General features: G+C 39.8%; 1 protein-coding gene across 1 annotated transcript in view; it reads left to right on the top strand.

The window, feature by feature from the left end:
- Positions 1–8,963: 8,963 nt before the first annotated feature.
- Positions 8,964–16,291, top strand: part of PLEKHG7 (pleckstrin homology and RhoGEF domain containing G7) — a 46,450-nt gene continuing 39,122 nt past the window's right edge. Inside the window, exon 1 of the mRNA XM_062492535.1 lies at positions 8,964–9,111. Within this exon, the coding sequence (XP_062348519.1) occupies positions 8,964–9,111 (148 nt within the window). The remainder of the gene's footprint in view (positions 9,112–16,291) is intronic.

Below are 16,291 nucleotides of genomic sequence, written 5' to 3'. Positions count from 1 at the left end.
TACCACATTAGCAGTCTCCAGCTCTCTGCTCTGTCTCTCTGTTTGAGATAAATGCACAACAGGTAAGACTAAAAGCAGGGCCACGTTTGCACCAGTTCACAGCACAGCACAGTGGTTTTGTGGCAATGTATTAAGACACCAGGTCATGAAAAGGAAGAGGGGGCCAAGGCTGGGAAAAGAAAAAGAGTGGAAACACCCTAAAGCACTGCACTGTTTGTGTGAGGAGCACAGGCTCCGGGCTCAGCAGCAGGCACACACTGGATCCTCCCAGCTTGTCTGTGCAGTTCTGCTTCAGACCTTGTCGTATGTCCTGGATGCACTGCTGGGCTGGATGCTCTCAGACATCCCACTGCTCCTTGGAACTGACTGTTCACCCAGGGAAGTGTCTCCTAAGGCCACCTAGGAAAGAGATCTGAGAGTGCCTCAAAGAGGAGGAATAGCCTTGAATCAGGGGGAAACTTCCACATCCTGCTGGGTTAGTTTCATGGTGTAGTTCTCCTAACTTTTTTCTGGAAATAGAGGTTATGGAACACAGGTGCCACAAATAGCAAGAAGTGGTAATTTATGTGATCAGAAGAAACGGTGTAAACTGAGACATTCAGCACGAAAATGCAACCACATTGCATACACAGGGAGCTTTTTGAATCCCCAGGGCTAATAGTGAAGTGTTCATTACCTTTCTATAAGAAATGATCCAAAGTAGATCAGACTTGCCAGACACAGCAGCTTTGAAATCCATTACTGAATTCCAGACTGTTAATTCTGCTTGAAAATCCTTAACATCTAAAATTAAGGGCTGGCGTGAAAAGGCATTATTTAGCAACTTCCATCTTTCTGGACAGAATGAAGAGGCAATGACCACATGGAGCCCAGGCCCTGAAGAACAGGTTGCAGTGTCACTGGGAGCCAGCAAGTCACTGGGAGCTGCAGAGGGCTGAAGTGGACAAAATCCACAGTCTGCTCACTGCTGAGAGCAACAGTGCAATGTTACAGACCAGGTGGGGGTTTTGGTCAGGTCAGAGCCTTAAGAAAGTTATTGTGAAGGCATAAATGAAATAAATACTTACAATATTTATAAATAATCCCAAAGGCAAAGGGAGCAAAGTGAAAAACAGAGAGTATATATCCCAATATACTGGAATCTAAGTTTGAGATGGAAGACTGTTCAGCCCTGGGGATGATATGTTTCATCATCAACCAAAATGTCATGTACTTTAGTCAGAAAAACATAATATTTCCTTTGGGAAAACAATTCTAAATGAGTTTTTAATTATCTCATGACAACCAGAAACAACAGAGAAATTTAGGACTCTAATTCTTTCTAGATTCTTTTACTATGCATCCCTACTTGAAATGAATTTTAACATTGATACAGCTGATTACTTCTTTACAAGTATCTCATTACAGCTTTGGCAGCTGGAACTACGACACCTAATACAGAGATCAGTTCATTCCTTGACTTTGCCCTTCCTATTCTCCCCACATGCCCCCAAAACAATGAATAGGATTTTCAAAGTTAGTTTATGAAATGTACCCAACAAACATTGAAATGTTTTCTCATCCAGCTGTTCCACATTCGTGGCAATTTGTTTCTGAGCATTGGGCAATGCTATTATAAAACACTAAACCCAATGATTAATGTTGTAGAAACCACTGTCAAGAATGTGGGTGTTTCCTGACTCAAGAAAACCTTCCACAGAGCCCAGTAAATTTTAGTTAACAGTTTTCTAGTACAAGTATGAAAACAAAGTAACTTTCCATTTGCTGTTACTGAGAGTGAAGGTGGGTTGGGTTCACTTTCTGGTTCACACACTGGGATGGTAAAGAAAGCAGCAAGCAAAATTTAAATCCTCTTTCTTCCACTCCCATTCTTCCCCTCAAGCCAGTTTCTTCAGCACAGGTAAGCACGAGGGCAGAGTAAAACAGGCTCAGTTAGGTATGTTTGTTGTGGCTGAGGTTGTAACACGACTTTGAAATGCACTTTGCTGGGCTGCTATGGGCCTCTTGTCAGTGAGTCAAGGCTGAGCCCCAGAGCAGGTGGGTATGGAATATTCACTGCCCTGAGGTTCAGCTGGCCCCTAAGGACTGCTGTACCTAGAGACACTTCCACAGCTCCTTCACACACACAGAGGAACCTGCCTGAGCTGGCATTACAGCAGTTTGACTCTGTACTGCTGTCACACAGATGTAGTTTCATCCTGGGTTCCTTATTCTAAGGTACACCTCTACAAGAAGTAATAGGGAACCTCATCTCAAAAGGACAGGGAGGAAAGGAAAATCTAACTGAAATCTGAGTTCAATACACTTGTGACATCTATCAGACACTCAGTTTTGCTGATCTCAATTAAAGTACATAATGGCATAGATTCCACACTAGTCAAAAGAAAGAAAAGCAGCCTGTTTTTCCAGGTAGAATTAGCCTTGAGTTTAAATTACACAATAGAACAATTTGAAACTCAGGCTATAGTTGTGAAGCAAAAAATAGCTGTGCTGGAGAAGTTTGCAAAACCTCACATCACCAGATTCACCCGTCTCTAATTTAAACCTTCTCCCTTGCTCCAAGGGAGAAAAATTATGTGTCCTAGAAGTGCCTTCCCTCTCACTGCTTGGTAAGTGGATTGCCTTCCTGCCTCAGGAGGTTTTTGGATTACATCCACAGTCAAACAAAGATGCAGTCTGGCAATCAAGCTTGACTGTTTGTATTCTTTAAGTGGTCTAAAGATTTTCTCATCTGGAGTTTTTCCATTCTGCTCTGTAACATCTGAAGATATCTTTTCTTTCCCTCCTCACCATATGTCACAGTGGAATCAAGATGCCAATGTAACAAAGATATTTTGACCAATGTTACATAAATGCCAACATGGGGAATTTCTAGTTTAGCTGCAGCAGGAAGATCATGATGGGCAGACTGATTTCACTGAATTTAACAGATGAAGGCAGAAACAAAATCCTCTCTCTTCATGGCAAGGACAAGAGCTTCCTTTAACAAAAATTATTATTTTCAATTCCTTAAACTATTCCAGGCTTAGATAAAAACTCATTAAATTAACCAAAGTCATTCCTACACTAGAAATGTAAAACACGAACTTTGAAAAATAAACTAACCGAAAGGTTCTCTTAGGGAAAGAAAACATCCCAATTTTTCTGGTTACAAGAGCAGCTATATTTATTTAAAATTTTTAATTAAACACATTTACTGCATACATTCAATATGGTTTAATTTTCCTGTTCTATTCAAGGCTTAGTACAATTTATATGCTCCACTCGTAATAATTTCTGCAAGCATTGACACAAGAGAATGAATGCCACAAATAAAACTACAGTTTATAGTTCTTATCCATAGCTTTCCATTCAGATGAAAGATACTTTGTGAAAATGAACAAAGATAGGAAGTAAGCAGGAAATTATGAGGGAAGACAAATGAAAAAGATTCAGCATGCTCCTCACAATAGGATCCTGCAGCTGTGGCAATAAGGAGGGACGGAGGAACTGAAGTTTGAAGGCAGGAAGACTTGCAAAAAACCTCAAAGCAGTGGGTTTGGATATTTGTGTGCAGTGTTTCACAACTTTGGGAGCACGTCTATAAACAGCTGTCTAAGAGAAAGCCAGCTTATAGTTTGTTACGAACACCATCCTTCCTTGTTATTGCCTGTCAGTCCACAAAACAGCAGTTGGGTCATTTTATGCTATTTTTTGGTTTTGTTTCTGAAACTTCATCAATTTCTGCTATCAGTTTTACTAAGCCTATTTCTGTCACCTTCACCTTGACATGCATGCTTTCACTGCCATTGGCTCCAAATGGATACTGGCCACTGTGTGCAATGCACAGACAGAAACGAGACCCCCACCATGTCAGGTGGGAGGAAATCAGAGGTCCTGCAAGAGCTGAGCCTGCTGCTGCTAGAGCTGCTCCTGACCAGTATGGAGTGGTGATTTACAGTATGGAGTGGTGATTTACACCTGCCTCAGCCTCTGATCTGCAATGCAGTCCCTGCAGTGCCTGCCCAAGAGGGTCCAGATGCACAAGTGGGATCTCTAGGTATTACTGCGTTCACAGAGCTGGGCATGCATCCTGCCTCTTTTCCCTGGCCACAACCCAAAAAAGGAGGAATCTGTCTCCAGGGTGGAGCTGAGTTCCTGGGAGAGTGCTGGAAGCAGATTTCCCAGAGAAGCAAGGTGCTCCAGACATTATTCCTTCAGCCAGCCAGCCAGGCAGAGCAGCAAGAATGATCTTGCCTCACCCCTGAGACATAAGCCAAGAACACTGTACCAGCATGGAGTCCCCATGGGCAGAGAGACAGACATCAATGTGCATGGCCACTGCCAATACCTGGGTACTATTCACCAGGCAGTGGAAAAACACTACAAAGGCTTAGCAGTGAAAAGATGTGAAAGTTGGAAGTGAGTGAGGTAAATGCACTTTTGCTGCTAATGGACCAGCAGGGGATCTCCAGTGAGGTGTTTTTTACCTCTGCCTTGCCTCTGATGAAATCACAGCTGGGGAAGCAATATTCTCACTGATTCATAAGCTGCAGATACTGTAGAAATACAGATTTAGTCCCATCACTCAAGTATTTATTAAGTTAATAACTTTTTGGAGAAGGCAATATAATAACAATGAGAGTTTATCTTTCTGAGCAAGCTCTCTTCCTTTCATTTTCCAATAAAGGAGTGCCTTTTCTGTTTATCTCCATTCCAGCTCCAAGCACTCTCTTTATTGTAAAAGAAAAAATTCCTCACTAAGCCTGCAGGAACCCAGGAAGGTCTGCACAAGTATTTGCAATGAACTCTGTGATTTTGGCTATCAGTAAGTTGGGTACTGATCAGTATTAGCTCATTCAGCCCAAACTCAAATGATGCAAGAGCAGTCTGGACTGCTGAAAAGTATATGAGGAAGGAACAAAGTAATATTTTCTGTTCACTTCTGGAAAATGTGATCTTCAAGTTTTTATTTCGTTTATCCAGAGACAGGGGTTTATGTACAGTTAAAACATAAATTCAATTATTTCACTTATATAGATTAGAATTACGATGCATACTGAGCTAATGTTATAAAATTTTCTCTATTTTTTTACAAGTTTACTTTCTTTCATTTGGTGCTTAATTTGGACAATAAAAATTTATTTCTCTGCTGAAGTGAAGATCGCTTTCTTAGGAGGTATAGCTCCCATTAGCTGAATAGAAACCAACATTTCCTCCAGACTTTTGAAATCAGGGTTTCAGGTTCAGACCTGAATCATTTATTCCTTGAATACTACCCAATTTCAATTCACAGTCCATATAATTTTTCTCTTTTTTGAATATTTTCTGCTACTGTGCTGCACAGCCTGTAATCCAGGCTTCTTTTCCCATGAATGCAGTGGGTTTCAAATTACTGTTTCAATACATCCCTCTATCATTAGAATGCATTGCTGCTTTTGCCCTATTTTAATTTTCTCATTCTAACAGTAAAATAACTGCTAATTTATAATGAACACACATTCAAATTACATAACTAATAATAATTATTATCGATTAATTACCAGTGTTATCTGGATGATATTTGTTACAGCTCAAAGAAGAAATATAGGTTATTCAAATACACCACTAAAAATGGGAAAAGAAGGAAAAAGTGCCATCAAAATCAAAAAAGATGATGTGAACTTCATTTGTAGATGCAGTTGTCTATGACAATATTTAACTCCATTATTGTTAGTAATGGAATTGAGAGGTACAAGTGAACAAACTGTATTTAAAAATACAGCAATGAAATAGTAGAGTTAATGGGAAGATCAATAGTATTTAAGGACTTACCTAGAAATCTGATGCTTTAAAATTCTGCATAAAGCTCTGGAAATCCTGCTGTAGGTAGTAACAGGAGCAAAGAACTGGATATTGTCCTACATTCCCTCCTGTGTGAGTATTGTATGGATTCATGCAAGGAGTGGGAGATATTCATTGCCTGTTGTCACCATATTTATAAACCTCCCCAAATAGCCCAGGGTTTGTGAGGGACCACAGGTGAACATGGCAAGTCAGATCCTGAGGTCATAAACATATAGTTCAAGATCACAACTATGACTTTTACTTTATTCATTTTTTAGATCTGATTAATAGTGCTAATTGTTAGATTGATGAGGGCTATTTGATTACAGCTTCTGGACCCTGCCATGCTGAGCTTGATTTTATCAAGCAGAAAAACAATCAGGTACATTAAGGAAATCATACGATGGACAGAAAATTATTTCTGATTAATACTGTTGTTTCCCATTCGTGAGAGTTTTCCTGGTTTAGAAAAAAGATAAGCAGTGAGGGAATTTTCAGTACTCTGGGATACATAAAAGCATTATAAACCTCAAGCAACCTTTCTCAAATTTTCTGAAAGAGTGCCCACCTTCTCCCAGATTTTTGGTTCTTTTTCTGACTCAGATGCCATCCTGTGAACCTCCTTTTTTCCCTGTGCTCCCCCCTGAGCTGGCAGAAGCTCAGTTCCCTCAGGTCAGGAAAGGAAGAACAGTCTGTCATTACTGGATGCAAGCATAAGCATTCATTTCCTCACCCAGCAAAGTACCATACTGCTGCCAACTAACTCTACATCTTCCAGTATTTTGTGATCTCCTCTCAACCTTTCCTTGGCTTCCTTCAGATATTTTCATGACTCCTTACAGATTGTAACCAGAGTTGGAAAAAGGGGGCTGTGGCATGAGTGTAAGAATAAGGGTGCACAGATAAAACTGTGAAGGGTGTTTGTGACTTGGCAGAAGAGACCAAGTTCAAGGGCACAGGTGGCAGCACAAGTGAAAGAGTTCACAGGTGCCAACAGCTCCCCACGAGGAGTATCCGGGCACGCGAGGCACTGCCAGGCATTGCCACAGCCTGATTCTCAGAACTCCAAGAAATAGAGCGACTCATTTCAGAGAAAGGCTGTACTTTCACAGAGCAATCAGGAGGTCTAGAGCAAGTTGGTAAAAAGATCAGATTTGTCAAGAGACTAACGCCTGGGAAAATGCATTAAAACCACTCCTCGGTACACTGAAAAACTGGACATCTTCTTCATCAACTTTATTCTGTTTCATTCTTTGGTCTTCTGCCTCTAAGACAATACTTACCATGGGATCTCATTACCAATAGCTAAAATACAGTATTAAACATATATTGCCTTTCTCATGTGGTAAGGCTTCTACAAGGTCATACTAACGTATTACTGCCAGGCAGTTTTCACAAGACCTATTAAACAGGTCAGTCTATGAGTTGAAAACAATCTATTTATTTAAGGTTTTCAGTTTGCACTGAGTGCCTTTTCACTTCATTATATAGCTGTGTTTCTGACCCTGGTTTGGAGTTTTATAGAGAACAGCATGGGCTCAAAGGCAAATAAAACAATGAGTGTTTTGGTACACTCCCATGTAAAGAGTTCTTTTGTTAGGAGGCAGCTACTAAAACTTGACAATCTTTATCATATGAAAGTAAGCATACGGAAGCATAGGAAAATGTATAAGCTAAGGAAAAGTGATTCTTGTGCCCAATGTTTTTCCTAACTCACACATTTTTACTAGACAAAAAGAAGGGGCAGTCTCAGTCAATTTTAACCAGGCTTTTGAACAGATGTGTTTCATAAACTGAAAGAAATGGTGCAACATTTTCCTAGTGTTAGACCAAGGGCTCTGATCCAACAGACACAGGGCTTTTTCCATTCAGCAGGTAGGGAGGAAGGGAGTGATTATTACACATGTCATACTTTTACCATGAAAAATGTGTAGTAGGTAAGAGAGAACTTTCAGAGCATCTTTGAAGAGACATACCTGAAGTTTGAGAATACTTGCCAAGACAATTTTTAATGTATGGATATAGCAAAGATACTCTTTTAAATAGGCATGATTTTTGCTTGTTTACTCTGCTTTGCAACTGAAGTACTCTTCTCTTACAGTGGTGCTGTGACATCACCTCTGTTTCTGACAAGTTTCTGAATTTTGAACCTAGTCAGAGTATCTGGTCGCCGGATCCATGTTTTGGTTTTGGTTGCTGTTTTAAATGCTGGGAGGACTGCTACAGGAAAAATTAACTCTCTAGGAGATTTTACATCCGGTGAAAGCAAATTTCCAAAACTGTGTGTAAAGAGAAGAGAGAACTTCCCCATAAGTCAGTGTCTGCAGTAATAGGTCACACCTTGTACAAGTGTTATACTTTAAGGTTTTAAATTGAGCCATTAGAAATTGCAGCTTTTAGTGGTGGTTGTGCTGTAATGAGAAGAATTCTTTGCAATGCTTGAGTGGAAAAGCAATATAATGTCATTTCATATATTTTTCATCCTTTAATCATCACCCTATTTACACTGGGTCTAAGGGTTATTGTCTCCACTGGTGATGAGCTCAGATGAAGACAGTCTGGGTGCCTCACTGAAGGGCACAGAGCAGTGAGAAAGTCACAGCTACTGACCACTGGGTACTTATGATGGCCTTCCTATGGCACATATTTGCTGCCACTGACCAGCTTGTGTTCTTCACCAGAGTTTCTGTATTTAAGGAGGCATCCTATACAGAAGAATATTTGGCAGCATGAAACACTGCTCACTTTTCTGTGTATGATGAATAAAAACGTGTGTGATATGAACAAGAAGAGATATGCCAATACATAGACTAAAATTAAAGGGGTAATTGCAAATTTGGTTTCTGTTAGCTCATCCTCTTTTTTGAAACTGATGTGAAGTGTCAGAGCTGAAGTCATTATTTACTTCTTATTTATTTTGAATTCTTACAAACAGCCTAGAATAGGGACCTTTTCCCCTGAAGTGTCACCTCAGTGAGCTGACTGATCACTGCAGCCTTTGTGTCAAAACAGCTGAGCCAGAGGAAGTCAGAATGGTGACACTTTCAATAGCAAAGCATTCCTCTGGGGAGGAGACGGCACACCTATGCTTATTGTGTGGCCATGACACATGACACTGCACAAACAGGAGGAATTTGAATGCTGAGCTTCACGTAACCATGACTACTGAAACCCACATCTATCAGGAGCAAGGGGTCTTTAACCATCAGGAGCTCGAAACTGGTGAAGAACAGCAACAGTCAGGAAAGGTTATTCAGGCCACCATAGATCATAGAACAGAAATATCTTTGAGTTCATGGAAGAACGGTAATGTTCTTACCAAATCCACCTGCCATTTTCCATAATTTCTTCTGAAGCTAGACTATCCTCAGCTGAAAGCACCATGTTTTTGGGTTGGCATGCATGGGCCACAGGAACTGGCAAAGAGGCCGTAAGGAAACACGACTGAAGACAGAGGAGACAGAGTGTGCTACAACAGGGAAGGAAGCAACCTCGTAGGTGACAAAGCAGAACATAAAAAACGAAAGACAGCTGCCAGTCTAACAGCTTGCTGCTGCCATGGGTGTGGCTCTGCCTCCCAGATCCCCACTTTGCAAAGCACTTCAGGATACTCTGGGACTCAGCAAGGCAGTTCAGCTCACTAAACCGTGATAAAACCAGCCTTTCTTCTTTCAGGTGTTTCCCTTGTTCCCCTTCCTCCCCCAGAGAAGTCAGTTCTCAGTTGTACTACCAGGCTCAGACGGAGCAGGATGATACCACAGCAGCTGTGGTTCAGAGTAGTGGACTTGGAACTGTTGTCTTCCTGAGCATATGGATGCATTCAGTCCCTTCCTGAAACTTCACATGGCACACAGCAATCCCATCTTCAGGCATCTGCAGGTGTGTTTGCCTGCACCTTGAACCTCTATTAAATTCCCATCCAAACTGAAGGAAGAAAGGTAGATGCCTCCTGCCCTGAAGTTTCAAAGAAACTCTTAGGAAGGCAGTATTGCATTTAATAGATATTTCCTTTTTAAATCTCACGATTCTAATAGTCTGGAGCAGTTTGTTTGATGTTGCCATTGCTGTAACTTAGAGATGTCCATAGAAAATTCAGTCAAATATTCTGAGATTGTACTTAATAGTTTCAGATCATCCTTGAGAACAATGTTATTTAACAGAAGAAGGCTGTTTAGCAGAAAGTGCTATTGTTAAATTATATGTAGATATATCCCTCATTTGCTGTAAGTACAAGGTTCTCTTCAAGTTCTGACCTCACAAGCTTTTAATCTCATCCTCCAAGCATTAACCAGCTTCTGCAAATACAGAAAAATGTTTCTGTGCCAGGGTTGACACATACAAGTATATTCCAGCTGCTATTGGACCACAAGTTCTGGTGTTGTGAGGATTCACACGGCCAAATCAAAAACACAAAATCAGAATTAAATGTATTCTTAACTGCTCTGCCCTTTAGATATTGTTAAGATGTTGAATCCAAAAGAGGGCTACAAAAAGAGCCTGGTCTTAAGAAAAAGTTTTCTTGCAGAGAGACTGCTAAGCAAATCACATTGAAATTCTTCAAAGGAGAAATTAGAGGCAATCTTGCCATAAAACATGAGTAACTATGGGGAATAGATTTCCAATAGTCAGTCCTTTGTGCCTGCAGTTGCACAGCAAGATTCAGTGGCTGGAAGCTAAAGTTAGAGAATGGCTGTCACTCCCTTCTCCTGCCATAACACCTGGTGTGAACTGTGTTTGCAGGAGTCCCCACTGCACCACACCCAGAGTCCCAGAGGGTGGGGAAAGACAGGGAAGCTCAGGAGCAGAAACCCCTTTTCCTACTCTGTCAATCCAGATGTACAAGCTAGAGACTACAACAGCTACATCTTCTCAAACGTGGTGGGTCTCCTCTGTGGACCTGGAACCCACAGTTCACTAATCACAACGCCAGTATAAGATAAGGGTAATATTGCTTGTTACAGATCCCATTTCTGCATACTGAAAGATGTAGAGGTAGGCAACTGGGAATCGTATACCCCTGGAATCACATTCATTACTCCTTTGAAATTTGCACTTTAAATCTGGCATAGATACAATGATACACTTTCTGTTGTTTTGGTTTTTTTTTTGTTTGTTTGTTTTTGTGCTTGTTTTTTTAATGTATTAAATATGATAAAAAAAGTATTTTTAACTCAATGTCTATTAGGGAAAGCTTTTGACATTCCTTCCAGCCAAGAAAGAGGTGAACTTTTGAACCAGGACATCAAATTCTTCAGAGAACTGTCAACAAAACTACTCATTCATGTTGGCTAATGAAGCCTATGACAGTCAAGTTTTGTTGCAATGACCTATTATGAGTAATCACAAAGAATAATATGGTGTTTCTGTGGTCTCTCTAGCGCCAATAATAACTGCAAAATTCTGTGTGCTACCACTACTGAACTCCCAGTAATATAAAAAAATCTTTGAACTTTCAGGAGACTTGAAACTTCTGCTTTGGCCAGCTTTTAAATGACTTTTTTTAATCACTGTAAACGAGCCAAAATTAAAGGTAGACTTTTGGAACACCAGTAGCAGGGGAGACAAGGACCCATGCTACTTTGTTCTCTAGTACGGATGTACAGTCCACGTGTACCTGGAAAACTACCAGTTTGAGTGGGTGTGGTTTTTCAGGATGCTTTCGTTCTTTCCCTCTGTTTTCTTGGTTTATTTAAAACCACAACTTTCAACTTATGGCTATGACCTTTATGTAAAGCCAACAAAAAGTCACTAACAACACTGCATTACAAAAGAACAAACTTCATGACTTCTGCCTAGTAAAAAAAGGAGAACCAAATTTGTACGAGGCCACTAGCAAATGGACAGAAAATAAATCTCTGGCAGTCAATAATTTCTGGGGAAGGACACAAATATGGGAAAAAAAAATCCTACCTGAACAAGCAATGACCTGCTTAATGAAGTAGATCATAGACTGATTTGTTTGGTAGAACAGAAATTTTAGCCCCAGATATTTGGGCATCTCATATAAAATATATGTCCCTATATAAAACATCAATTGTGATCTCAGTCCAGTCTAGTATTAATAATTCTCCCTGTCACAAATAAACTGTTCATCTCATACACCTGATTTTCTATCAAAGAATCAAAAGCAGGAAAAGTTGAGGAAATATAATCTTGTTAACCTGGCCCCAAACCAAATTTCTTTTGCCCTGTGTGTCATGCCAACTTTTCATGCAACTCTTAATACTTACATGAAATCAAATGCAACATTTCAGTCATTTTGTCTCAGACAAACAACACATCAAACAGTTGGGCATACCTGAATCTCCACTTTTGTGTACAGCAATTATTGATTCCTAAGCTAGAGCTCCTGGTGCCAGTCCAGGGACCAAACAAGGGTTAGAGAGGGTGGAAGTGTCACCATTTCACATTCCACACTTGTGAATCTCTGAGATTCTGTTCTGTGGTTCTGAACTGGGTATTTGCTAGACAGTACTACCAACACACTTGTACAACAATAATTCTGCAATTAGGAATAAAAGAAAAGATTTCATAAGATAAGACACAGCCTAACCTTCAAATAGTTTATTTTTAAAATCAAAGAAACAGAAGCCTAATTCTCATACTTTATGCCCAGAGTCAAGCTAAGTCTCAATGACAAGTCACAAATGGTACTCAGTGCTGATCTAAGATTTTTCTGCCACGAAATCAGAAAGAATTTATTTTATTTACTTTCTTGCTCACAAAATACTTAGGATAATGACCATAGAGAAAATTAGTACAGCCTTCAGGGATGAGTAACGAGCTTATGAACAACTGATGATATAAGAGGAGCATAGCAAGCTCAGTTTTTACAATTCATTTTCAAAGTCTCTTTTGTAATCCTGGATCATTTAAATACCAGGATCTGCCCTGCTCCAAAATCTGTGTCTTTCTCCACTTACCCAGGCTATATTTGGCTTCTTGACCTACTGTAAGAAGAAAAATCTCATCACAGTCTCTTCAATTTTCATGTAGGATACGCTTAAAATTTTTGTTCTTTTCTCTGCATGAAGGCATGGAGTACCTCTGACTAAAGCTTGAATTTGTAACACCTGGATCCTTTTTGTAATACAGAATTAGAAATCAGAGTAGTAACTATTTCTCAAAAAGCACCATCATCCCACTATTCAGCTGTTTGTTGTCCACAATTCTGCCTTCTGAAAAGAGAAGTCCTGCTTCTGTGTACAAGAAGTGAATGCCACAGTAAATATAGCAGGCATACTCTAGCCAAGACTTTGTACCACGTAAGCTATTTAATTGGATACTCAGAAAAGAAAGAGGTGTAATTTTTATATGGTCCCAGAAATTGCTAGCATTTAAGACATAAAGCTTTTCAGACTGGTTTGCCTTAAAACTGCACAGCAAATCTTCCTGACAGATGCTTGAGTCCTAACCCTGCTAAAGAACAGTGGTTGGTGTACCAGTTTTAATAGGATGGGGAAAACAGCTGGAAATCACGTGTTTGCATGAAAAGGATGGGACCGCATGTATTAATTAGAAGCAGAAAGTAGAAACTTTACTGACAGGATGCCCTTGTTTATGCAGACAGCCTTATTGCTTTCAAATTCCTCAAAGTATCTTTAACCCTGAAGTTACCCTGCTTCTCAGCAGAGATCGTGTTGTTTCTCACGTGCATACAAAGCATGGCTGATGCCAGAGAGCTTTCCAGTGTGTGGGGAAGCCTGAAGGCAAAGAACCTGGCTGCTGTCTATGTGAACATGGCCAGCAAGTTTACAAACAGCACGGCAAGTCCCTCCAGACAGTCTGTCCCAGCATCTCATCCCTGTTCCTTGTAAAAAAGCCTTCAAGGAAAGGGTCACTCCCGAGTGCTGCCCACACCCACAAACAGATGTAGGAAAGCAAAGCTAGTAGAGCAGTTGGCCATGATAATCTCTCAAGAGAGACACTGTAACCCACAATTAGCCAGGATAATCCCAGCCACGTAGTTTGTCTCCCATGAAAACTCTTTGACCTCAGATTTCTTTCTTGGAGCACGCTACTGATTTTTTTTTCCATGTCCCTCCCTTGGGCATTCAGTATAATAGCTCTGTTTACTAGAATTTCAGCCATTCCAATGTAATATGGGGGTGTCAAAAATGTACTGTTATTTCAGGCTTACAAACTTAAATCAATGGCATGGTTGGTGGCACATGATTAAAAAATAAAGGTAATATAAAAACTTCAAAGGAACGTTACCAGACACTCAAACTCTCTTAGAAAGACCTCACGAGAAGCCAGATTTTTAGAGAAGATTCCTTTTCAGTGTAGTCTCTGTTTTATGTTTAAAAGAGTCACATTTTGAGCAGTACCAGATTTGTTGGAATTCCATCCAAGGAAACCACAGGTATATATTGAAGCAGAAGCCCCTATTATCTGCAAATAATTATTGCTTGGCAGAAAAGTATTACAGCATTTTTTATATTTAGTCCTATAAAAAGAAGACACAACTATCAGCACAGCACATAATAACAATAATAACAATATTTCAACCCTTTTTTGATCTTTTTTTTCTGATGCAAAATCATGAAACTCACAAAAAACATAAGCTAAAGAGTCATTGGGCAATATCTGAATCCTAAGAAGACTCCCAGAAGAGTCCCTGTGACCCTCAATTTTATTATTGTCTCGAGCAGTCATACATAGCCCAGAAGATGATAATTTTTACAGCATGCCATTTTATTACACCAAACCCTGTGGTTATGCATATAACACACATTGAGAATAGTGCAAACACCACTTTAAAGGTGCTCTGTAGGGACTATTCTTCATTATGAAAGCCATTAGCATGAAATCAAGATTATATAGTTGGGAATTTTCTTCCTGAAACTGCATTATTTTGTATAGTCTCAAAGTCCATAATTCATCTCCCAATGGAAAGTATTCAAGGGCAAAACTGTAAGGAGTAAGCAGGAAAAGAAGCAGGTCTACATTGCTATTTAACACTATTTATGTTAGTATTTGTAATAGTATTTATTATTTTATAAAATCAGAAAGATAGGAGATTTTTGATAGCTAGAAGATGCACATTCCAAGTTGTGTGTGAGGGATTCACGTGCGCGGGAGTTCACAATATCAACAGTGGGACTGGCTTTTAGAAGCTGAAAGTGAATCATTCCGATGGAAAACAAAATAACATGATCTCTGCCAGCCAGTTCTTGGAAAATGAACCACACGTGCATAACTTGTGAAACAAGGAGGCAGAGTTTCCATTCAATCAGCTTGTCTGAAACATCTATAATTTCTGTTTTGTTCTCAACAAACATGCTAGTGTGTACAGAGGCTACAGACAAACCAAGTGACCTCTGGGAGGTTGGGGTCATGCTGCCAGATCTCCATTTCAGGCAAACATCTAGTCAAAAACAGAAAGAACAAATGCTTCACAGTATTCTGAGAAGCTGGGAGCAACACGGGCCTAAAACACTCTAACTTGTCCCACAAGGACGAATTTTAATCATATTGGCAAATCCAGTATTCCAGCCATGCTTTGAATCTGCTTTGGACCTTCTGAAATGTGACTACCAATAATAAAAGAAACAACAGCTACATTTGCAACTTGCTGGTCTGTGCCTGCATCCAACCAAAGCAAGGGAAAAACCTCTCTCAATATTGCCAGTGGAATACTCTGGCACACTGCTCTTTATTTCTCCCTCTTGATTAATTTTGAAAATGAGTTTATCGCTGTAGCTGCTACTCAATGCAATGATACCAGAGTGATTTCCAGACAACCAAGAACTGAGGTGGAAAGCTCTGTCCCTCCCAACATGAAGAATCTCAAACAATATTGGGTTATTTATAAATTACTACTTAAAGAACGAGCAAATTTCCAGCTTTGCAATAACAGCCTTTATTTAATGTGTAAATTCTAAGAAAACAATAACAGAGGGGGAAAAAACAGAGCAATATAGCATTTTGTGAAACTGCCCCCAGTATGATACAATACAGCTTACTAAAATGCAACAAATCAATTGGGATCTTATCTGGAGCATTTGCTTTATCTTTGCACCTTTTAAATCGTTGTTATTACAGCCTCTTTTTACTTTCAATGGTCATTCATCAGGAGAGCTTTTGTTATCTGAAGGCTAAGTAACCAGGAGGGAAAAGAAGCCACCCAAGCTATTGTATGTCACTGGACAATGTCTTACTGCCACCTTGTGTTGTGCAAAAAGCATGAATAGCTCGTATCTCACAGATCCTGTATCAACAACAAAAGAAACCAAAACACTGGACAGAAAATAAGCAAGGACAAAAACTTTCAGGAAGGTGTGTGCGTGAGTATGTGAATATATATGTAATATTTTACAAATTGTTTAAGAGTTCACAAAGAGAGGAAAAATATTATTTTCATTTCAAATTTGTCCTCGCCAGCAACATCAAATTTTACAGTTACACCACAAAGAATGGGATTGCTTGAGAAGCCAGAGAGATTTTTATCCTACTCTTGGGCTACTAATCAAACATTGCAAGT

This window comes from Cinclus cinclus, chromosome 4 (assembly GCF_963662255.1).
Source record: "Cinclus cinclus chromosome 4, bCinCin1.1, whole genome shotgun sequence".
NCBI lineage: Eukaryota > Metazoa > Chordata > Aves > Passeriformes > Cinclidae > Cinclus > Cinclus cinclus.
The sequence above is the reverse complement of the archived record's forward strand: the minus strand, read 5'-3'. Positions and strand labels throughout refer to the sequence as shown.